Raw genomic sequence first — 23,233 nt, forward strand, 5'->3', positions numbered from 1 at the left:
CACGGAGGGGTGGGAGCGGGCGGCGGCTGCTGCGTGTGTCAGCCCCTGGGGGAGGCACTGGGCCCCCCCCAACTCCCAGTGTGTCGTGGTTACTGCAGTGCACTGCGTGGTACACAGACATTCCTGCCCCCAGAGCCGCGTGAGAGCCAGTGAGGCCTCTGTCCCCATCAGGGAGACACCTGAGTTTCGGAGAAAGAGTATGGGGTTCCCCTCCCCAGGCACTGGTGTTCCACAGAGCACACTTTGGAAACCTCTTTCCTGCCAGGCAGCTCCGGCAGCTGGTTCTCTGGACAGCAGACCATGATGGGAGGGAAGAGATGTGGCATGGGTCTGCCCCCTTATACGAGGGGCCCCCACCACCTCCCTCTCGGCCCGTGGCACTTCCTGCCCCTTCACCCTGTCCTTGTTCCTCGGGGAAGGGCCAGAGCAGGCTTGTGGAGTCAGGGACAGGCGCTGTGAAGTCAGCATCCGTGGTGCTGGGCACTCGCCCCACGGCTGTAACTTCTGGTGTGGGAGAGGAGGGCGGCCCATTTGTGCCGGGCGGATGCTGGGGAGGTCACTGCAGCCCTGCTGTCCCCCCGCACCTCGCTGTCCTCCCGCACCTCGCTGTCCTTCCCACCCTAGCCTGGCCCCCGTGGCTCCCCAGACACAGGGTCTGCGGGCTCTGTCCCGGTGTCTGTGATCAGAAGGGCTCCCTGTGTGTTCTGGGGATGGCTACTGGACTCCAGCAAGACTGCGGGCCTATGTGCTGACAGCTAGCTGGCTGTGTTTGTGACATTTCAGGGACACCACGTCCACCTCCCTCACCCCTGAGGATGCTGAAGACATGCCTGTGGGGCAGGATTCCGAAATCTGCTTGCTGAAGTCGGGAGAACTGATGTAAGTCGTGGGCCCTGGCTGGCCTTGCTGGGGTGGCGGGGGCTGGAGGTCACAACTGGGGAGCAGAGGAGGAATGCCAGAGGAGGCCTGGCCTTTCCGCGCCCCCGGAAAACACGCCTGTGCTCGACTGGGCGCCCACAGTGGCTTTCAGGTGTGCGCTGCTTTCTCTTTTTCCCTTTCTTCTTCTTCATTTTTTTGGTAAGATTTATATACAGTAAGATTTCCCGTTTGCAGTGCACAGTGCTTGGATTTAGACAGATGATACGGCGTAGTCACTGATTGTCTGGCAGCCCCCGCATCCTGCTGGGCCAGAGGCTTATACAGTCTCAGGCCCTTGTGCCCAGCCAGCTCCACTTCCCATTCTGCCAAAGAGGAAACCTTGATCCAGAAAAGAAAAATGACTGCCCCCGCCATGTGACCAGAGTGAAGATGTAGAACAGTCCCGTCACCCTGGAAGGCTTCCCTGTCCTCTCGTAGCCATTCTTCCCACACTTCTGTGCCCTGTGTATGTTGCAAGGTGGTGCTTACTATGGAAAAGAAAAGCACCCCTCAATTTTAAATAGAAAACAGAGTTGCCATGCAGATATGTGAGGGAACAGAATTCAGGCAGAGGGAACAGTCGGTGCACAGACCCTGGGGCAGGATGGTGTCTGGTATATATTCAAGGAATCCAGGAAGGGCCAGTGTGACTGGAGCTGAAAGCAGGAGAGAGACTGGGTGAGGAGGAGACAGGGCCCACGTCACATCAGGCCTTCTGGGCCACTGTAAGGACTTTTAATCTGAGGGAAATAGGAGCTTTAAATTAGATTTGGGTTAGAAGCATGACTTAGCCTAACTTACATTACAAACACGGTCACTCTGGTTGCCATGTGAAGAATGACTCTGCAGGGGCAGAAGTAGGGAGACCAGTAGAATTTACGTTTGTAATGTGAGCACTGTAGACAACAGACTTTTTTAAGATAACATTTGAGCCGAGATGGCAAACCCTTACTATCTTCTCATTACCATCTCCCTTAGCGAGATTGAGTATTGTCCTCTCGCTGAGCAGGTGAGGTCTAGAAAGTGAAAAGAGATTAAGGGCACAGTCCAGGTCACTGGGTGCAAGGGCAGAATTCTGGAACGTAAAATGATGAAGGACCCTGCATCGGTGCATCCTGTCAGTGAGTGGTGCAGCAAGATCTCCAGATTATGAGACCTCTTTTCCACAATAGACTCCTCTGCCTACTCTCAGATTCTTGAAAACTGTTAATATTGGACAAGACCTTTTTTTTTCTGACTATCAGTTCAGTTCAGTCGCTCATTTGTGTCCGACTCTGCAACCCCATGGACTGCAGCACGCCAGGCCTCCCTGTCCATCACCAACTCCCGGAGTCTACTCAAATTCATGCCCATTGAGTCAGTGATGCCATCCAACCATCTCATCCTTTGTCGTCCCCTTCTCCTCCCGCCCTCAATCTTTCCCAGCATCAGGGTCTTTTCAAATGAGTCAGCTCTTCGCATCAGGTGGCCAAAGTACTGGAGTTTTAGCTTCAGCATCAGTCCTTCCAATGAATATTCAGGACTGATTTCCTTTAGGATGGACTGGTTGGATCTTCTTGCAGTCCACAGGACTCTCAAGGGTCTTCTCCAAACCACAGTTCAAAAGCATCAATTCTTTGTCGCTCAGCCTTCGTTATAGTCCAACTCTTACATCCACGTATGACTACTGGAAAAACCACAGCTTTGATTAGAAGGACCTTTGTTGGCAAGTAATGTCTCTGCTTTTTAATATGCTGTCTAGGGTAATTATAACTTTTCTTCCAAGGAGTAAGCGTCTTTTAACTTCATGGCTGCAGTCACCATCTGCAGTGATTTTGGAGCCCCCCAAAATAAAGTTTGTCACTGTTTCCACTGTTTCCCCATCTATTTGCCATGAAGTGATGGGACCAGATGCCATGATCTTCGTTTTCTGAATGTTGAGCTTTAAGCCAACTTTTTCACTCTCCTCTTTCACTTTCACCAAGAGGCTTTTTTGTTCCTCTTCACTTTCTGCCATAAGGGTGGTGTCATCTGCTTATCTGAGGTTATTGATATCTGTCCCAGCAATCTTGATTCTAGCTTGTGCTTTGTCATGATGTGCTCTGCATATAAGTTAAATAAGCGGGGTGACAATATACAGCCTTGACGTACTCTTTTTCCTATTTGGAGCCAGTCTGTTGTTCCATGTCCAGTTTTAACTGTTGCTTCCTGACCTGCATACACAGTTCTCAAGAGGCAGGTCAGGTGATCTAGTATTCCCATCTCTTTCAGAATTTTCTGTTTTTAACTATAATCAGCCAAAAAGTTAATTTAATTTAACACATGGAAAAATGGTCCATGGAATTAAATTTTCACCCGTGAATGAGCTGTATCAGAGCTGTTCTTTAGAGTACTTTGGATCTTTAGTCATCAGTTAGTCTCTCATCTGCAAAGCTTGGCCAAGTATTCCCAGCCACCTTCACCCCTTTGCAACCTTTAGCACCACCCCTTGAACCCCTGTGCAGTCTTAGGCAAGCTACCTACCCTCCCTGAATTTTGGTTTCCACCCCTGTGTTAAAGGGGCAGCAGTATTTTTCTTCACAAAGGGCAGGCTGGTATAGTGGAAAGGCAGTGGCTTTGGCTCAGATCTGTGTGAACCTAGGCAGAGTCTTTTTGAATCTTAGCTTCCTCGTGTGTTGACGAGAACAAACCCGAAGCTGGCGAGCAGAGTTGGCCCTTTCACGGTTGAGGAGAGGAGAGGAAGGCCACAGGCTCCTGACCTGCAGCTCCTCCCTGGAGACCCCACCCTCGTGGCCTTGACTCACCTGCTGCCTCTGGATTTGCAGAGCTGCAGGGGACGAGGCCCTTAATGAGGGAGACTGCCCTTCCAGGCAGGTTTTTCCTCTGACATAATTCTCACACCAGCCAGAGGCAGGCATGGTCATCCCTGGCTGCAGCCTGAGGCTGAGCCCTGTGGCAGGAACCAGCACCACGCCCTCCGTCCCAGGGAGGAACTCACTGTCCCAAACCTTTAAGCTTTTGGAACTGACTGTTAATTCAGCTAATGAGAGGGAGAACAGGGACACGGCCCCCAGAAGCCTCTCTCCCCAGGGCCCTCATCCTACCCTGCATTAGCAAGTCTAGGGCATTTGCGTTTAAGAAATGCACGTCAGGGTGCCCCCTTGAAATCTCGAGGCAGGTCCCCACTTTCTGCTGAAAAGAGATCACAGACAGAAAGGGCAGGAAGTTTCAGACAATGGGTGTACATTCTGTGGGTACTAAGCAGGTAAAAGCGGGGGAGCGAAGAACTGGAAGGAGAAAGAGAGAGTGGACCGCTGGGCAGAGGGCAGCGGCAGGAGAGCTGTGGAAGCTGAGGCCTCCGCACACACTTCCTGCCCTGGAGGGGTTCAGAGCAGCCCAGGTGTCTCTTCCCGCCAGCTCGCAGGGACCACACCAGCTCCTTGAAGACAAGGATTGTCCTCTGTATTTTTCACTCCTGTGTCCCCAGTGCCTTGAGCTGTGCCTCGAGCTATGCCAGGCATCTATTAATAGTTAAGTGCTCAGGAAACAGCTGATGGCATGGACTGCACATCAAGGTTTCTCCCACAATTAAGCCTGTCAGTCATGGTGACCAAAGGCTTGGCCACCCTTCAGCAGCCTCCAGCTGTCTCCAGTCACCTCTGAGTTACAGGCGACATGGCCAGTGGACTCAAGCGCTTTCCCCGCTGTGTTTAAGCCCCTCTCTGCATTCATGTTTCAGGATAAAACTACCCCTCACGGTGGAAGAGATCGCCAACTTCGGGGAGGGCAGCAGGGAGCTGTTCGTGCGGTCCAGTACCTACAGCCTCATCCCCATCACCGTGGCCGAGGCAGGCCTCACCATCAGCTGGGTCTTCTCCTCCGACCCCAAGAGTATCTCCTTCAGCGTGGTCTTCCAGGAGGCCGAGGACACGCCGCTGGATCAGTGTAAGGTGAGGCCGGCTCCCTGCCAGCAGGATGCCCGGACAGCCCTTCCCTGGACTGCTCTGAGAAGGACAGAGGGAAACCAGGGTGGAAAAACCCAGGGCCTACGTCAGGCAGAGCAGGCGATGCAGCTGGGCTTGTCCAGTGGGGACGGAAGGGCCTGAGAACTGTCTCCTAACGTCTGAAGGCCTTTCCTGGGTCAGCTTCAGACAGATGTTGGGATAGGTCAGTAGGTGAAACTGAAAGGAATACAGATGTGTGACTCAGGTTAAGGATCGTATTTTAACAGTCGTGGAGAGCAAGAGTGAGTCATCACGGGAGGTGGTGACCAAGATCTCTGCTTCCAGTTTTGAGTTTAGGGCGTTCAGCATCTCACTTCAGACAGGTCAAAAGAGACTCATAGCCTTTGTGTCAGTTGGGTGGTTGGGTTGGGAACCTTGGTAGCAGACACCAGTTTATAAACTTCTAAGAAATCTTAAGCATGTGACATTGACTGGCTGGGACCGTCGTCCTCAATTTTGGTTGCACTTTAAAAGGAAACACCCGGGAAACATTTTTAAACGCACTTCTGAGTCCATAACCCAGACGCCCAAATCAGAATCACTCAGGGGGACCCAGGCATCTCTGGGTGATCCCAGTGGGCACCAAGGTTGAGAGTCACTGGTCTCGATCAAGGGAAGAAGTCAGAGGAGAACGGATGGGGTGGAGTGCAGAGCCCAGGACAGCAGATAGGCCTCCGGCAGGGCTGACTCCTCGCGGGCAGCAAGCGGGTGGGGCGGGGGGGCGGGGTCTGAATTCCTCGCCTGAGTCTCTGCAGGCAGGGTGCGAGGGGTGATGGTGGGAGAGCTGGTTTGCGTGGACATTTGAGTTCCATTGGAATCACTGGGAGTGGAAGGAATGAGGACAGACACAAAGGCTGGATTGCAGCTCGGGGTGCGTCCCAGGCTTTTAGTACAACGTCTCCATTTTCTAAGACTGAAGCTAGAGAGGAGCAGTTCGAAATGGTGTCAAGGAAGCCTTCTGTGATCATATCCACCAGTCCCTCAGGGTGTCCTGAGGGCTCACGTCGCGGTCTGGGGAGGGCCCGGGACCCCAGGAGGGCCAGGCTCTGGCGCGCTGGGTGCACAGATGACCACGCCGGCTCCAGCATCCATGTCTGCTATTTGACGTGGGGGGTACGTCTGCCCCTCTGGGCTTGCTCTCCTGCCGTCCCTGTCCTGTGGTACCTGCTCATTACAGATTGCTTTGTCATGTCTCTCCTCTTCAGATTCATGCCTAAAATTGAAATCTGGCCCCCTGAGTTGGCCTTCTTGAACGGAGTTTCATGCTCGTTCTTATTTAAAAACTGCCTTGCCCCTCTTTTCCTTTCGGGGGCTCATGACCTCGCCGCACATGTAGGGAGCCCTTCCTTCCTGAGCAATTCTGAACATCCACCTGGGAGGTCCTGGGCCTGTGGGTGGAGAGCGGTTACAGGCTCAGCCATGCAGAGCAGCCTGCCGGGGCAGTTAGTTGGTTGAGCAGCTTAAGCAGTGGGCTTGTCAGCTCTGCGCTAACAAACAGCTGCACTGCCCAGAACTCACCCCAGCACCTTCGCTGTTTACCTCACGTTCCCAAGGCCCGCTGAGCGCCTAAGCACTGCGTCTGCCCAGATTAGACACAGGTGGGTGTCCATGGTGAGAGAGGGAGGGGACAGACCCTGTGTCCACACCTGTCCCCTTGCTCAGTCACTCACCTGCCTAATCCTCATGGCCCTGAAAGACCTAGCTGGTTCCTCTCAGGATTCAGGAGCTCAGAGTCCTCATCTCGGGCTCCGTTGTTGCCTGGAGGGTATGGCAGCCGTTGTCGTTCCCACAGTGGTCGCCAGGGGGCAGAAGAAGCTCACGGTGAGTGAGAGGGTGCTCACTCTCAGGGGCTCCTCTGCCATCCCCAGCCCGCTGTGGGGTTGCTGTTACATCTGCCTGAGGTCCTGGACAGACATCAGCCTGGAGAGTCTGTGTCCAGACTCACTTCTTTAGCATTTCACCTGTGGACTCCCCAGGTGATGCCCTGACCAGCCTGGACCTTGTGGGAACAAGAGGGCATAGTGCACCTCGCAGCACTTAGGTTTCACGGTGACGGAGGCTCAGACATCAGGAACTGGGCTGGGTCCTTGCACTCAGTTCACAACCATTCACTGAACTTCCGTGGTATAGTGAGCTCTGTAGGGCCCACTGAGGATCAGGAGAGAAGGGCCACGCTGGGATCTGCCCTTGAGGAGCTCAGAGTATCATCAGAGAGAGGCCCTATTAAAGAAACAACTGCGATTCCAGGTGGTGACTGTCATGATGGGGTGGCACCGGGCAGGGGGTGGGGGAGCAGTAAGAAGGGCACCTAACCCAGCCTGGGGGGCGTTAGCAGACCAGGAGACTCCTGGGCCAAACCAAGAGAAGCTATTGGGAGGGATGGGAGGGGGCACGGCTTACAGGAGAAGCGTCCAGGCAGGGGAACAGCGTGGCAGCCCAGTGCCGTCTCTAGAGCATGTCAGATACGCCCCACCCGGGACCACCCTCTCTCCAGAGGGCCCCTCTCCATCAAGGCCGGGCCTGGACACTGAGATGAGAGATGGTGAGTTTGGGAAGCACTTAAAAGAAGCAGTAAATCACGGACCTGAGGCCACCCGTACACAGACCACTGGTCTGAAGCCTGGGGCTAGTCAGGGACCAAGATCCAGGCCCTGCCTGTCTCTTTGCCCAGAGAAGCCAGAGGCCTGCCTGGGGCTGTTGAGAGTCAGGGGAGGAGCCGGGACAGGGAGCTTTTTATTTTTAAATAATTTTGAAGAGATACAATTTACATACATACATGTAATTCACCCATTTAAAATGTTCAGTTATCTTAGTATTAGTTATCTTAGCAATTCATCACCACTGTCTAATTTTAGATCATTTTCATCACTGCATAAAGCAAAAAGAAACCCTGTATCCATTCGCAGTCACTACCTCCTCCCAGCAACTAGCAGCCTGCCTTCTGTCCTTACGGCTTTCCTGTTCTGGACATTTCATGTGAATGGAATCACGCGTTACGTGGCCTTTTGTGACTGGCTTTTTCCATTTAGCATAGAATCACGGCTCTGTACCAGGGCCCAGGCCACCGGAGTTTCTCAAGAGAGCAGTAAAACCAACTGGACTGTTCTGCAGACAAGTGGTATAAATCAGGTCACAGCTGTCCAAGCAGGGGAGGCTGATGCGGGATGGCCCCAGAGTTCACACAACAGAGACCTGTCTTGCTCAGGTTTACACGGGACCCCAGTCGTCATCTGTCACCTCAGCTATATGGGCTTTGACAGCAATTGTTGTTCAGTTTCTCACTCATGTCTGACTCTTTGCAACCCCATGGACTACATACAGCATGCCACGCTTCTCTGTTCTTCACTATCTCCCGGAGTTTGCTCAAACTCAAGTCCATTGAGTCAGTGATAGCATCCAACCATCTCATCCTCTGTCATCCCCTTCTCCTGCCCTCAGTCTTTCCCAGCATCAGGGTCTTTTCCAGTGAGTGGGCTCTTCACATCAGGTGGCCAAAGTGTTGGAGCTTCAGCTTCAGCATCAGTCGTTCCAGTGAATACTTGGTTGATTTCCTTTAGGATTGACTGGTTAGATCTCCCTGTTGTCCAAGGGACTCTGAAGAGTCTTCTCCAGCACCACAGATCAAAAGCATCAGTTCTTCGACGCTCAGCCTTCCTTATGGTCAAACTCTTACGTCCGTGCATGACTACTGACAAAATTACAGCTTTGACTATATAGACCTTTGTCGGAAAAGTGATGTCTCTGCTTTTTGTGTTTTTATTACTTTGTTTGTTTGTTTGTTTCTACTTTTTAATACTCTGTCTTGGCTTGTCATAGCTTTTCTTCCAAGGAACAAGAGTCTTTTAACTTCATGGCTGCAGTCACCACCCACAGTGATTTTGGAGCCCAAGAAAGTAAAGTCTCTCGCTGTTTCCATTGTTTCCCCATCTTTTTGCCATGAAGTGATAGGACCAGATGCCATGATCTTAGCTTTTTGAATATTGAGCTGTAAGCCAGCTTTTTCATTCTTCTCTTTCACTTGCATCAAGAGACTCTTTAGTTCCTCTTTGCTTTCTGCCATAAGGGTTGTATCATCTGTATATCTGAGGTTCCTGACATTTTTCCCAGCAATCTTGATTCCAGCTTGTGCTTTATCCAACCCAGAATTTCACATGATACACTCTGCATGTAAGTTAAATAAGCAGGGTGACAGTATACAGCCTTGACATACTCCTTTCCCAATTTGGAACCAATCTGTTGTTCCATGTCCAGTTCTGTTGCTTCTTGACCTGCGTATAGATTTCTCAGGAGGCAGGTAGGGTCTGGTATTCCCATCTCTTAAAGAATTTTCCACAGTTTTACACCAGAGCCTTTGTCTCCCCTAGATGGTTTGGTTGATTGATTTAAAGTAATAGCGAGAAAATCTTGCAGATTTTGACCATGGTGGAAAAAACAGCAGCTGGAATGAACAAAAAGTCTATAGACTGTTTTAAAGAAATAAAGAGTATTATCTTACATGTCCCCTTCGGAGGATACTGCCTCGACAAGCTCTTGGCTTTTGCTTTGTAATCAAAGTGGTGTGTGGGAAGGCTGAGGAGCGGGGCACACAGGCATCCCTGTGTAAACCGCAAGCCTTTCTCCCCGGCGCTTCCTCTACATGTGCTTGCTGAAATTTCTCAGGCCAGGCTCAAAACTTTTAGGTTATAGATCACAGGAACAGACCCAACCACTCAACCTCCCAGGAGTCTCAGTTCCCTGTAGAACTAGAATATTATAAACCATTAATGGAGCTCGATGAGATACCACATTCTACTTGGTAGAGGAGCTGCCACAGAGCCCACACGTAGGAGGTCCTCATGCATCTCAGTCTCCTCCAGGCTTGTCTTGGGCCCGTCCTGCTCCCTCAGCACCATCAGCTTGCAGTCAGAGCCGGGGTACTGTGGTGGCAGGAGGCTGCTCTGCGCTCTGTCTGTCTCCCAGGCCTTTGAGGTCTCCCTTTTGACTTTTGTCTGACTCATGTGTTATTTAGTTTCGGATATTTGGGGATTTTCTAGACAGCTGCAGTTTTTTTCTAACCTAACTCCATTGTCAGAAAACACACTTTTTATAGTTTGGATCCTTTTAAATGTAATTTTTCTTAATGGCCTAGAATGTGGCCCACCTAGCGATTATTCCAAGTATACTGGAAAAGTCTGTCACTGTTTCCATTGTTTCCCCATCTATTTGCCATAAAGTGATGGGACCAGATGCCATGATCTTAGTTTTTTAATGTGGAGTTTTAAGCCAGCTTTTTCATTCTCCTCTTTCACTTTCATCAAGAGGCTCTTTAGTTCCTCTTCGCTTTCTGCCGTTAGGGTGGTGTCATCTGCATATCTGAGGTTATTGATATTTCTCCCGGCAATCTTGATTCCAGCTTGTGCTTCATCGAGCCTGGCATTTTGCAAGATGTATTCTGCATATAAGTCAAATAAGCAGGGTGACAATATACAGCCTTGAAGTACTGTTTTCCCAGTTTGGAACCAGTCTGCTGTTCCATGTTCGATTCTAACTGTTGCTTCTTGACCTGCATACAGATTTCTCAGGAGGCAGGTCAGGTGGTCTGGTATTCCCATCTCTTGAAGAGAGTGAAAACTGTGAAGCACAGTTTGTTGTGATCCACGCAGTCAAAGGCTTTGTCAGTAAAGCAGAAGTAGATGTTTTTCTGGAATTCTCTTCCTTTTTCGATGATCCAATGGATATTGGCAATTTGATCTCTGGTTCCTCTGCCTTTTCTAAATCCAGCTTGAGCATATGGAAGTTCTCAGTTCCCGTACTGTTGAAGCCTTGCTTGGAGAATTTTGAGCATTACTTTGCTAGTGTGTGAGATGAGTGCAATTGTGTGGTAGTTTGAGCATTCTTTGGCAATGCCTTTCTTTGGGATTGGAATGAAAACGGATCTTTTCCAGTCCTGTGACCACTGCTGAGTTTTCCAAATTTGCTGGCATATTGAGTGCAGCACTTTCACAGCATCATCTTTTAGGATTTGAAATAGCTCAACTGGAATTCCATCACCTCCACTAGCTTTGTTTGTAGTGATGCTTTGTAAGCCCCACTTAATGTAAGGCCCTCTTGACTTCACAGTCCAGGATGTCTGGCTCTAGGTGAGTGATCACACCATTGTGGTTATCTGGGTTGTGAAGATCTTTTTTGTCTAGTTCTTCTGTGTATTCTTGCCACCTCTTCTTAATATCTTCTACTTAGGTCCGTGCCGTTTCTGTCCTTTATTGTGCCCATCTTTGCAGGAAATGTTCACTTGGTATAGTGGTAGACTGTTTTCTTGGGCCCCAAAATCACTATCGACTGTGATTATAGCCATGAAATTAAAAGCCGCTTGCTCCTTGGAAGAAAAACTATGACAAACCTAAACAGCATATTAAAAAGCAGAGACATTACTTTACCAACAAAGGTCTGTCTAGTCAAAGCTATGGTTTTTCCAGTAATCATGTATGGATGTTAGAGTTGGACCATAAAGAAAGATGAGTGGTGAGAATTCATGCTTTTGAACTATGGTGTTGGAGAAAACTCTTGAGAGTCCCTTGGATAAGCAAAAAGTTCAACCCAGTCAATCCTAAAATAAATCAGTGCTGACAATTCATTGGAAAGACTGGTGCTGAAGCTGAAACTCCAATACTTTGGCCACCTGATGTGAAGAACTGACTCATTTGAAAAGACTCTGATGCTGGGAAAGATTGAAGGCGGGAGAAAGGGGACGACAGAGGATGAGATGATTGGATAGCGTCACCAACTCGATGGACATGAGTTTGAGCAAGCTCCAAGAGTTGGTGATGGAGAGGGAAGCCTAGCGTGCTACAGTCCATAGGGTCACAAAGAGTCAGACACGAGTGAATGACTGAACTGAACTAATACTGGAAAAGAATGCGTGTTCTGCTATTGTTGGGTGGACTGTCCTATAAATATCAGTTAGATCAAGTTAATAGATAATGCTTAGGATTGTTATGTTCCCTTGATGAACTGCCGTCTTTATCATTTATGATACTATCCCTGGCCACGTTCTTTGATGTAAAATCTACTTGGATATTACTGTAGCTTCTTTTGACCAGTGTTAGCATGGTATGGGGCTTCCCTGGTGGCTCAGTGGTAAAGAATCTGTTTGAAGTACAGGAGACTTGGGTTCAATCCCTGGGACAGGAAGGTCCCCTGGAGAGGGGCATGGCAACCCACTCTAGTACTCTTGCCTAGAGAACCCCATGGACAGAGGAGCCTGGCGGGCTGCAGTCCGTAGCATCGCACAGAGCTGGACACGACTGAAGTGACTGAGCGGCAGCAGCATGATGTATCTTCTTACATTCCTTTACTTTTAACTTAGTTGCTCAGTCATATATGACTCTTTGAGACCCCCATGGACTCCAGCCCACTAGGCTCCTCTGTCCATGGTATTCTCCAGCAAGAGTACTAGAGTGGGTTGCTATTCCCTTCTCCAGGATGTTTTCCCGACCCAGGGATCCAACCTGAGTCTCTCATTTATTTTTATTCGCTGGCCACACCAGGCTGGGGGACAACATGTTCAAAAGCACGGGAGAATGGCTGAGATTTACCCTCCCAAGAAGTAACCAAAACAGACAAAATACGAGAAGCAAGGGTTTTCAAGTCACTGTGCAGTAGGCGATGATGGACAGTGATCTTTGCTAGAACAAGTTGAGCCCGGAAATTGCCCTAGCTTACTGCTTTGAGAGGAAAAGAGAGCGATCAGCAGGTGGAACAAATAAAAAACAGTGAGATGAGGAACTCAAACCTAACCTTATTGACAATCGCATAAATGTCAGTTAGATAAACATCCCAATTGAAAGGCAGGAATTGTCAAGTTGGATAAAAGTAAGCCCCAACCCCATCATGCCTACAAGCAATAAAATTTAAATGTAAAGATACAAATAAGTTAGAAGTGTGTGCCCTCAGTTGTGTCTGACTCTTTGAGGCCCCGTGGACTGTAATAACTAAATTGTCCTAGCTCAGTGCTGCCTCTTCCAGGAAGTCTTCCCTGATTCTGCCTCTCCTCCCACCCACCGAGAGGCTGGGACAGGCACCCCTCCCCAGTACACCTACTGTGACAGCCTCACCCAGCACAACTGAATGTTTTCTTATCTGTTATCACCATTAAACCACAAGATCCTTAAGGGCAGCGCTCTTTGTGGGAACTGACTCCACTTTGGGAACTTTGTGGCCACCGTGTAGCGTTTCAAGAAATAGGCAGCTATGTTCAGCCTTGAGGTGAAAAAGTAATCTCATCTTTGTGTTTTGGATTCAGTCATTTTATACAGGTTGACAACGTTCACGTGCAGGTCTTCTCTAGTTGCGGCGAGTGGGGGCTGCTGTTTGTCGTGCGCAGGCTTCTCACTGCAGTGGCTCCTCTTGTGGAGCCCAGGCTCTGGGTGTGCAGGCTGCAGTGGTCGCAGCCCTGGGCTCAGCAGTTGTGGCTCGAGGACCTAGTGCCCCTCAGCCTGTGGGATCTTCCCAGACCAGGGAACACACCCATGTCCCCTGCATTGGCAGATGGATACTTAACCGCTGGGACCAGCAGGGAAGCCCTCCCAAAAATGTTTTTAATTTTGGCTGGCTCTGTGTTACTTCCTATTATATCTTCAGTTTTAAAGTGTCTCACCTGGCCAGCAGGTTGAAGACTTCGCGTGGGGAAGATGTTGGCCATCCCAGGACCCCAGCCCCGGCCCTGGCCAGCTCACACCATGTGCTCAGACTTGGCCTCTGACAGTGAGGCCCTAGGAACAATGTTCTCAGAAAATAAGTGTCTCCTGGGATTAATTTCTCATTCTCAGAGGAGATAGGAAGCTGGAGACCTGGAAAGATGAAAGGGCTCTGGGACATACGGACTGACTGGGGCCAAGTGAGAAGCCACAGGTGGAGCCGGGGCGGTCAGCCTGGAGGAAAGTAGACCCAGAAGCTTCACAGAGTGCCTGAGAGATGTGGATGGGGGGCTTGGCCCGTCCTCTGACACCCCCAAGGGCAGCAGCATTAGCACCAACAGGAAGGGACCAGGCAGGATTTCACCTGGAGTAAGCCTCTGCTTCCTGAAGCCAGGAAGAAGCTGCTTCTCTGGACAGTAGAGCGTTCTGGCACTGGCATGGTCAGAGGAGGCTGGGGGGACCATTCTTTCAGGATGCTGACCTATCATGATTTTGGATGAAACTCCTGTCTATACTGGTCCCCGCCCCATTGTAAGTTGTTGACAAACCCAGGGCATGTGGAAGGACACCCCCCGGAAGTGGGGGCTGATGAGGCTCAGCTGTGACCTTGGATGAGGCATTCAGCCTCCCTGGGCCTCAGTTTCCTTCCCCAAATGAAGAGTCTGCCCAGAGGCTCTGTGGTGCCCTCCGCTTCTGTGACACTTTCCCATCTGCTTCTCCTCCCAGGTGCTCATTCCCACCACCCGCTGCAATTCCCACAAGGAGAACATCCAGGGCCAGCTCAAGGTCCGCACACCAGGCATCTACCTGCTCATCTTCGACAACACTTTTTCCAGGTAGGCCGCCTCCTCGGTCAGCATCCGGATGAACCCACCCGGCACCCCGCCTCAAGGACAGAGGTGGACGTTTAAAAGCAGTTGTTTAATTATCAGTCCCTGATTATCAGTGGTTCATTAATTTTAGACCTATACTCTGGTGTTCCAGTGTCCTTTGTAGAGTGTGTAACACACAGCCTGATACTTACAGTCTCACCACGGGTTAAGTGTGTTCTCTGCCCTCTGCTCTTATTACTACTACTCCCTTCAGCCGCACAGCAGCCCCGTGCAGTAGGGACTGTCTTTCTCCTCGTGTTACTGCTAAGGGGCTGAGGACCTAGAAGAGGGGCACTCCCAATCACCCAGCTGGTGGTGGGGCTGGATTTGAACCCAGGTGGCCTGGCTCGAGGCTCTAGGCTCTTACCCGGGATGCTCTTCTGCTTCTGCCGTCCTGATGCCCTCTGCCCAGGCCAGAGAAGAGCCAGCAAATACAGTGGAAGGATTGGGCGGATGGGTAAATGGATGGATGGATGGATGAGAGAGAAGTGAAGTAAGAAGGCCCAGAGCTAATCAGAACTGGAGCTGCGAGGCGAGGCCCCTGGGCCCCCTCGTCCAGGGAGTGGAGCAGCAGGTCCCATCCCTGGGGAGCACGACTTCAGAGCTCCAGGTGCAGGTCCAGGAGTGAGTGCAGGGTTGAGGGGTCAGGAGGATGGGGTGAATGGAGATGAGGCTGGAGGGGCGTCCAAGAAAGGAAGCAGGACAGCAGACCAATGTTGGTTGAGCATCTGCCTCGAGCCAGGGCCCTGCTTCATGGAGATGTGCGGCTGGCACGGTGAAGGCTGCTGGGCACCTGTCCCTCTTCTGGCTTCAGTGTAAGCCCTTAGTAGGGGCTCGCTTCATTCATAAGACCTGTCTGATAAGCATTCAGCCACATCCTCTCTGAGCGGGGCCCTGAGCTTGCGGCCACATCCCTCCCCATAGGCGCCCTTGCCAGCCTGCTGGGCTTTAAGCACAGTAACTTAATAGCTATTAAGTAGGTGAGAAGCTGGGGCGCCACCTGTTGGTGAAAGCCCGAGTGCAACCTCTCACCACCTCAGGGCCTTGAACTCCCAGGGCGTGTGGCTGAGGGCATCCACCAAGGGAGAGCTTGGAAGAACGGGCTCCCCACCTTTCCCCTTCCCCACCCTTCCCCCACACACCCCCAGGAACATGAACACACCCTGCATTAGCAGGATTCCTGGGCATGGGCTCTGCATGTCCAGAAAGCTGGTCAGACCAGGCATGGGCCTCAGCCCCTCAGGGCAGCGGTCAGGAGACGGGGTGGAGGCCAGCCCAGCGAGGGTCTGCTCTCCCCTCTGGGTTTTAGTGGAACCCCAGTTTCCTCTGTGGTGGCAGCCAGCATTTTTACTACCTCCCTGAGCCCCACCGCAGGTTGACGGAGAGGCTGGGAGCAGCGTGTTGAGGGCAGAGGCAGCTGCAGACCAGCTTTGCAGTCGGCATTAGGAGCGGCCGTGGTGCTGAGACACACTGCAGCCCTCACCACTGACGTCGTCTCAGGGCCTAGTCAAGGTTTTCAAAGCACAACAGCGGAAGAGATCCAGATGTCCAGTCAGAATGAGATCCAGGCTCGCCTCCACTGTGTGTGTCCCCTCCACGCCTGCGCCACCCACTTCCCCAGGGCAGCCCAGACCGCCGAGACCCCTGAGACACCCCCACCCCAGGGCCCCTTCAGAGCAGCAAGGCAAGGAGGGGTGCTTCACAGTGCGGGACTGGATGGGCGTTTCTGCACCCAAGCCCAGGACAGTCCACGGAGGTGTCCTAAGGCCCTGACATTTTGCAGGAAGATGTCTCTGCTAGAGAGACAGGAAATGGGGGTGAGGGGACCCGGAAGAGTCCACGCAGTCTGTGAGGGACCCCAGGCTCGGAACAGAGGTCTTTGCACCAAAGCTTCCCATGCCAGCCAGCACCCACCCCAGCCAGGTCACTGCAGCTGCTTCCAGCCCTCGGAATAACCCCTCCTTCTCCATTTGTCTCCTAGATTCGTCTCCAAGAAAGTCTTTTATCACTTAACTGTTGACCGGCCTGTGATCTACGATGGAAGTGATTTCCCGTAACCTCAAGTACCTGGATTTTGCTAGTTTCACATTACCCACAGGAAACACTACTCCTCCTCACTTGTCACGTAAAGCACCTAAAAAACCCAGAAAACAAAAAATAGCTGCTCTAAAGCTATCAGTATCCACTATGCAACTTTAGGAGACGGGCCCTTGGCTGCTCGTCAGAGCCGCGTTGCTCCGAGCGCCGTGTACTCGGCGCTGTGCACATCACTCTTAGCCCCGTGGCTCGTAAGGGCTCAAGTGATGTTTTCCATTGTCCTCACACCCAGAGGGACACTATGCCAAAGGTTTAAACACTCAGGAGACCATTGGCCTCTCCAGGGGGGTGCAGTTGGCTCCAGGCCTCCTGTGAAGAGTTTCCCAGGTCAGAGGGGTCCCGACTTCCACCCGTGGAGAGACACAGCCCCCCTGTGCCCAGCCAGGCATCACGGGTGACCATGAGCTGGAAGGCCTGGCCAGACCCTGTGGGGCCCTTGAGTCCTCCCTGGGAAAGGACATCAGGGCACCTAGGGCCCCGCCTGAGATCCCATCCAGCTTCCTCGATCATGCTCCTGTCCCCTCCTGCCCGGGGAGTGCAGGGCTGCTCAGAGGGGCCGCCAGCTGCACTTTTCTCCTGGCCCTTCTATCTGGGCGAGTCTGTCTTGGAGCAAAGCCCTCCACTCAGCTGGGCCTCTCAACAGCTCCAAAGTACCACCCTAAGAATCAGAAGTGAAGCTAATCCAGGAAACAGAACCCACCGACTGAGGGCCTGCAGTGCAGTCTACATCCAGAGGGCCAGAGCCCAGATGCTGGGTAACGTCCACGCCATGACCAAAAGGCTGGACGCGTCAGCCTGTGCGGCTCACTCCTCAGCCTGTCTTTGTTTGTATTAACAAGAGCTTCTGCAGATATGTTTACTAATGATTATATTCAGGGTAGGAACCACTTTTAAAAATCGGAGGCTTCTTAAGAGAAGTCTTTGCTAACTCAAGTATACACAGGCATAATTCATGAATCGGCTCTTTGCTCACCTCTCGGTCCCTCCTCCCCACCTGCCTGGGTTCCCTGCACCGCTTTTCCACTTCCTGCTGCTCAGCCTGCACCTGACACCTGGGAGCAAATGAATCCTCTGTCCTTTTCCGGGACAAGCAGCAGATGATCTTCCTGTTCTCTGTGGCCCTTTTCTCCCACCACAGAGTGCTCACCTGTGATGGCCTCTCTGTGCCCTGTTCACAGGGCAGTCAGGACCCAGGTCCTTCCGCAGTGAGCAGAGATCTGACCAAGCAGCCCACCTTAGCTGTGGTCAGGGGAGAGGGTACCTGGCAAGGCAACTGCAGGTCCTAGTACCCCGCCAGCCCTTCAGCTAGCCCGGTGACTAAGCCGAGTCACACCACGTCGAAGCTTCATCTCGTCATTCACGAGCCTGGTCTGACTGGTTTTGAGAACTGATGAATGGGTCAAGAATCCTTGGCCAAGTTCAGTTCAGACCCCATACCTCCCAGGCGCCAGCAGAGGTAGGAGGAAATGACTTTGGCAGTAGACTCAGAACTTCCATTTAAACAGGAGACATAGGCAGTTCCAGGCACTTTAAGTGGGGCTTGAGACACGGTGAACAGAACCTTCCAGAAAAGAGCTGGCCCTCTTGTGCTCTCTTTCCTGGGAGCAGCCGCCTATGGCAGAAAGCCAGGAGTCTCTAGCACCTCATTGAGCAAGGTCCTGACGGTGCTTAGCACCAAAACAGAAATGGCCAGGCCCTCAGAGACTTCCTGGACTCGTGCTTGTCCTTACAGGGTGCCACACTGCTTGAAAGCAAACTACCCTGCCTTTAAATCCATCTCCCCCTTGAAAAGGATAATCAGATGTAGCTGGCTCACCACTTGAGAGAAACAAAAGACCCTGAAGCATCTGGAATCTCAGTTTGAGTGCTTAGCTTTCCCAGGATACCCTGGAGACATGGCCAAGCAGACGGTCCTCTGCTCATGTCACCACCGTCACCTGCAGCTCGAATCAGCTTTTCTCGAGTAGCTGATATGTTTCCTGCGGAAGCCCTGAGACATTCCATCTGAGGCTTGTTCTGAACCTCTGTGACTCGACCCAGCAGGGGACCAACTGCAGCTTAAAAAAATCCCGTGGCTCTTGTGAAGCCAGCCCAGAGCCACTGCTGCAGGAGCTCGTGGGCCCCTTGTGCCAGCACTGCAGACGGTGATGGCAGTGGTGCAGAGGCCTTCGCCTGCCCACTGCGGCCCCACCCTGCCTCTGCAGCGTATTTAGTTTTTTGTGCTGAATGGACTCTTGTTCTTTGTTACTTTGCTGTGGGAGCTCGGGTTTGCTGTGCAGCTAGAGATCATCTTGGCATATTTAAGTATGGCTTCTATAAACTGCTTTCTTATTTTAAACAAGTTCCCAACTTTACTGAAGTTTGGGGGCTGAGGTATTCTTTTTAATGCAAACAATAATGAAAAACAGCTATTGAAAGTGGTGGCCCCGGCCAGTAGACTGAATTAACACTAAAAGTCAACAAGTAGGAAGCATTCTTGGGATCCCAGATCACTATCTAAAAAAAAAGAAAAAAAGTCCCCCATCAGCCTCTTTGGGGGCTGGCCAAGCTCTCTGAATAACTGTTGCTGTTTAGTACAAGATTAGTACCAGCCGCCTTGCTCACCACTGCCTTGGGAGCCACTGATCGCCCTCACCCAGGAACACGAGGCCTCTGTCAGGCACCCTCATCCACCGCCAGCAAGCATGTTTGGGAGAAAGCGTAGCCCCTGCAGAGCACTTCTGGCTGGAGCCCACCTACTCCACATCCACTGGATCAAGAGCAGGCAAGGAAATTCTCAAACAGGAATCTGGAACTGAAACACTACATAGGGTCTGAAAAGTATGAATGCACAGCCACGCTAGATAAATCAGAGATAAAGGAGATGGTTTTTTAAAATTATTTTCAGTTGTCACTCACCTTCGGTGGTGAAGCCATTCCAGACTCATCTGAAAAGAAATCCCCATTTGGAGATGAAATCTCAGTCTGTGTTTTATCATTGTGATTAGCTGTTGACCATACGTTTTTATAGGAGTTTCAGTTTTAGAAGCCCACCTTGGTGACTCCACCTTGGAGAATCCCAGCCTCAGCTCAGAGGTGTTGAGAATGAGAGCAGAGCCGCCCTCTGCAATGCTCAGAACCAAGGGTCACCTGGCACAGAGAATGTTTAGTCAGCCATCTGCGTTTACAAAACACTTACCCAAAAGGTTCTTTTCAGTGGAACCCTGGGTGAATTCTCTGTTGTGGTGCTTCCAAGGAAATAAAGACAGTTAATAATGCCTTTTCTCTCTTAAGCACTTTTTCAAAATAACACAGTACATCTTTAAATTTGGGGAGGCATTTCTGATAAAAAGACTTCCTCAGAACCTGAGGACAAGGGCTGTCCAGAGATGCTCCTGTTCCCCCATGGCTGCAGAGCAACAGTGAAGCCTCAGTTGGGTGGCTTCCAAATCAGAATTGCACTTTAATTGACCAATCCTCAATGCTCGCGGCCTTACAGGGTAGTGGGTCTGGGAACCCATCTCTTTTTTATCTGCCAAATAATTACCAGAAGCACATCAAATGCCAACTCTCCACCTGCCCAGTGGGGGTGAGCAACTTTTGTATCCCAAAACATAGTCCGTATAGCATCTGCTGCACCATTGGGAATGTCTTATTTTTAATCTCAGGATTTAAATAAACACTATGACATTGAGAGTGGCGTCGTCTTTCATTCCATTGAGACATAAGGTGAGAGAGGAAATTGCACACAGCAGAGTGGGGGCAAAGCTGTTGGGCCATGTCAAGTCCTGTGACTTCAAAAGGGAAGAAAAAAAGCAGCTGTTCTAAGAGGTTGCCAAATTGGCCTGGTGTCTGGACCCACAGTCTACGCTGAGGTCCGAGTTCAGACTTGCCTCAGCCAATGCAGTGCACCAACCCACTGCCCTCTGCCAGAAGAGCTTCTGCGTTCAGTGAAATTCCCCAGCCCTCCCCTGGTCCACGAAGAGCAGCCTGATTTACCAGAATGATGGAGTCGGGGAGGAGGTCACAGGTGGCCTAAAACCACGGTTAGTCAAGCTGGATCCAAATCTAGGCAGAGCTGCTAGAGGAGGCAGCAGAGAGGGGCAGCGAAGACCCTGGACATGGGCCCCGAGGGCTGTGTCCCAGTCACTCCTCCCCTGGGCAGACTGAGCTTGGGCCAGGCAGTCCATCTGCACTCACCTCTGGAGCGCCCTGTGCCCCACAGGGTCCTCCCAGCCCTCCTTTCCTCCACTTCCCTTCTCGCAGCCTTCCTCCTGCCTCGGATTCTCCTGTGGCCTCTTCTTTCATCAGTTACTCAGGAGCAGGTGATACTTCCCGGAAGTGTATTGTTCCCTGCAGCTCCAGGACCCTGTTTTTCATCCTCATCTCCCTGCTCTGCCTCAGCCCACAGCATGGAGCACAGAGCATGGTGCTCACCAGCCTCTGAATCAGCGAGGACACTGGGCACCATGAAGCCCTAGGCCATCAGCAATCCCACTGGCCCACTTGGCCAGAGACCAACCCTCAAAACCCCCGTGGTAGAGAAGGACAAAGGTCAAGCCCACAGGGGCGATTTAGGGAGGGTGGAGGTGAGCTGGTTACTGGTTCGGACACATAGAGCCTCCTGTGCCCTCAAGCCTCTCCTGTCCAGTAATGGAAGGGTGCTCTATCCAAGTGCCTGAAACAGCACAGCAGAAGGAATTCTGTGTTCATAGGAAAGGCCTCGCAGAGAGGCCACGTGGACTGAGCCTAGGAGAACGGACCAGGACACACAGATACAGGCTGCTCTATCTGGGCTGGGATCCTGGCCTCCATGCCACACTCCTGGTGCCCTCTCCCCACCTGCTGAGCCGCCCCAAGGTGAGCAAACCAAATCCCCGCTCCTGGTTTTCCAAGCCCCTGACACAATTCCGGGAATTCTGGCCCCTCTCGGTGTCCGTAGACGCGTGCCGCTGCCTGCGATGCCTGCGATGCCTCTTCCGCCCGGAGAGTGTAGCGATTCCCCGGGTGACTCAGAAGGACACTTCAGTCAGGGTCAGACCTCTCGGTTTGAAGATGCGTGGGAAAAATCTGGCGAGTGGAGCCCGCCACCCACACACATCTGCAGAGCAAATAGATGGTGAAACCTGTCACCTGAAATGAGAAAACGGACTTTTATTGAGAGAGCGGTTAAAGCTGAAGCTATCAAAACCCAGGGGAGAGCAGAGCTTATTATGAAAGCCGCTCAAAGTGGGTTAGGGTTGAAAGAAAGGTCAGCCTTTTACTTTTCCCACACTCGCTGGTTTCTGAAGAAAGATAGTAAAGCCGAGCCGAAGTATGATTACCAATCTCTGGGCTTTGATGTGTGTCCCCTCGTCCCTCCCCCATCCCTCGAGTTCCCCGGGGAGGCTGGAGGCTGGTGTGGTTTCCTCACCCCTTCTGGCAGGTTCGTGCTGAGGTTATCGCACTTGGCAGCCCCATCTGAAGCCTGGAATGAGTTGTCTTAGCTCCATAATGAACAAAGAGAGCCAGGCCTCTCCAAACCCGAGGTGCGTGAGTGTCCTTCCCCAGGGAAGGCGTCATTTCCAGAGCGCCTTTGGCTTCAGGCCTGTGGCTCCGGCAGGATGCTCAAGGGAAAGGCGATTTCAGGGTGACCTCCCACTGAGCCCTGAGGAGAGAAGGACACCTTTTCTGGGAGGTCACCCATCCATCTGCCAGGTCAGTGGGACAGGCGCCGGCTTCTCCTTGGCATGAGAAAAGAAAGCGGGAGCGGGGTGGGGGAGGCCCAAAGGCTAGCAGGGCAAAGGAGGGGTAAGAAAGGAGGGTCAGCAGCAGGAAGGGCCTTCCCTGGGGCCACGCCGCAGGCCCAGTGAGCAGAAGCCACCTTTCTCGTGGGAGGGAAGGAGCGGTGGGGGAACAGGTTTACTGAACAGACAACAAAGGCAGTGACTGCAGACCTGGAGAAAGGAATCCAGTTTGTTCTTCTGACTCTGAGGCTGACTTCAAGGCCCCACGTGCTTTCACAAAGTGGCCACAGCATCAGCCCTCAAGTGGCCTTTGCACAACAGACAGGGTCTATGTGTGAAACCAGAGGTCTTTGTAAAGACAGCCCTTCTGCACCAGCAGGGGCCCCCACAGACCTGTTGGGTGTTCTCAGAAGGACCACACAGTCATGCCCTCAAGATGAACCTGTGGAAGATGGACAGGGACCCATGAGGCCCAGATCAGGTGCAAGGGCTCCTTGGTTATCAAGGGTTCAAGTGTTTTCAGGAAAAGCCCAAGACTCACCCAGGGCTCAATTTTGCTCCAGAGTCAAACTGTTCATTTATTAAGTGTCAGTAAATACAAAGCAAGTAGCAGAGAGTTTCTTAGAAGAAAGTCCTCTTCTTTGGGTTACCTGGTGGCACATTAAAATACAGAGTCATGGGCACGCCGCATGTCAACTCTGGTTCATTGGGTCCAGTTCATTCACAAGTCTGCCAGATGAGGATATTGGAGGTGATCCATGGACCATGCCAGAAAGTCCTTGATGATCACCGCTCTGTCACTATTTTGGTTAGAACTTGAGGAAAGGGGTAAAATCAGCTAATGGATCTGTCTCCTAATTCAGCTTTGCCAGTGACCCTCAAATCTTGGAGCCAGGACCTCTCCCTCAGCTCATTGGTCCAAGCACTGGGATGCAGTGATGGAAATGTCATTCTTAGAGAGGAAGATATTTCCAAATGAACCA

General features: G+C 51.7%; 1 protein-coding gene across 4 annotated transcripts in view; it reads left to right on the plus strand.

Moving 5' to 3' along the window:
* FYCO1 (FYVE and coiled-coil domain autophagy adaptor 1) overlaps nucleotides 1-20,218 on the plus strand; it is a 103,351-nt gene extending 83,133 nt beyond the window's left edge. For all 4 annotated transcript variants that reach the window (XM_059880183.1, XM_005223113.5, XM_002697098.7 and 1 more), the window contains 4 exons: nucleotides 784-879; nucleotides 4,637-4,847; nucleotides 14,303-14,412; nucleotides 16,430-20,218. In XM_059880183.1, the coding sequence (XP_059736166.1) occupies nucleotides 784-879; nucleotides 4,637-4,847; nucleotides 14,303-14,412; nucleotides 16,430-16,505 (493 nt within the window). In that variant the 3' untranslated portion in view covers nucleotides 16,506-20,218. The remainder of the gene's footprint in view (nucleotides 1-783; nucleotides 880-4,636; nucleotides 4,848-14,302; nucleotides 14,413-16,429) is intronic.
* Nucleotides 20,219-23,233: the final 3,015 nt, after the last annotated feature.

This window comes from Bos taurus, chromosome 22 (genome assembly GCF_002263795.3).
Source record: "Bos taurus isolate L1 Dominette 01449 registration number 42190680 breed Hereford chromosome 22, ARS-UCD2.0, whole genome shotgun sequence".
In the NCBI taxonomy this organism is placed as follows: domain Eukaryota; kingdom Metazoa; phylum Chordata; class Mammalia; order Artiodactyla; family Bovidae; genus Bos; species Bos taurus.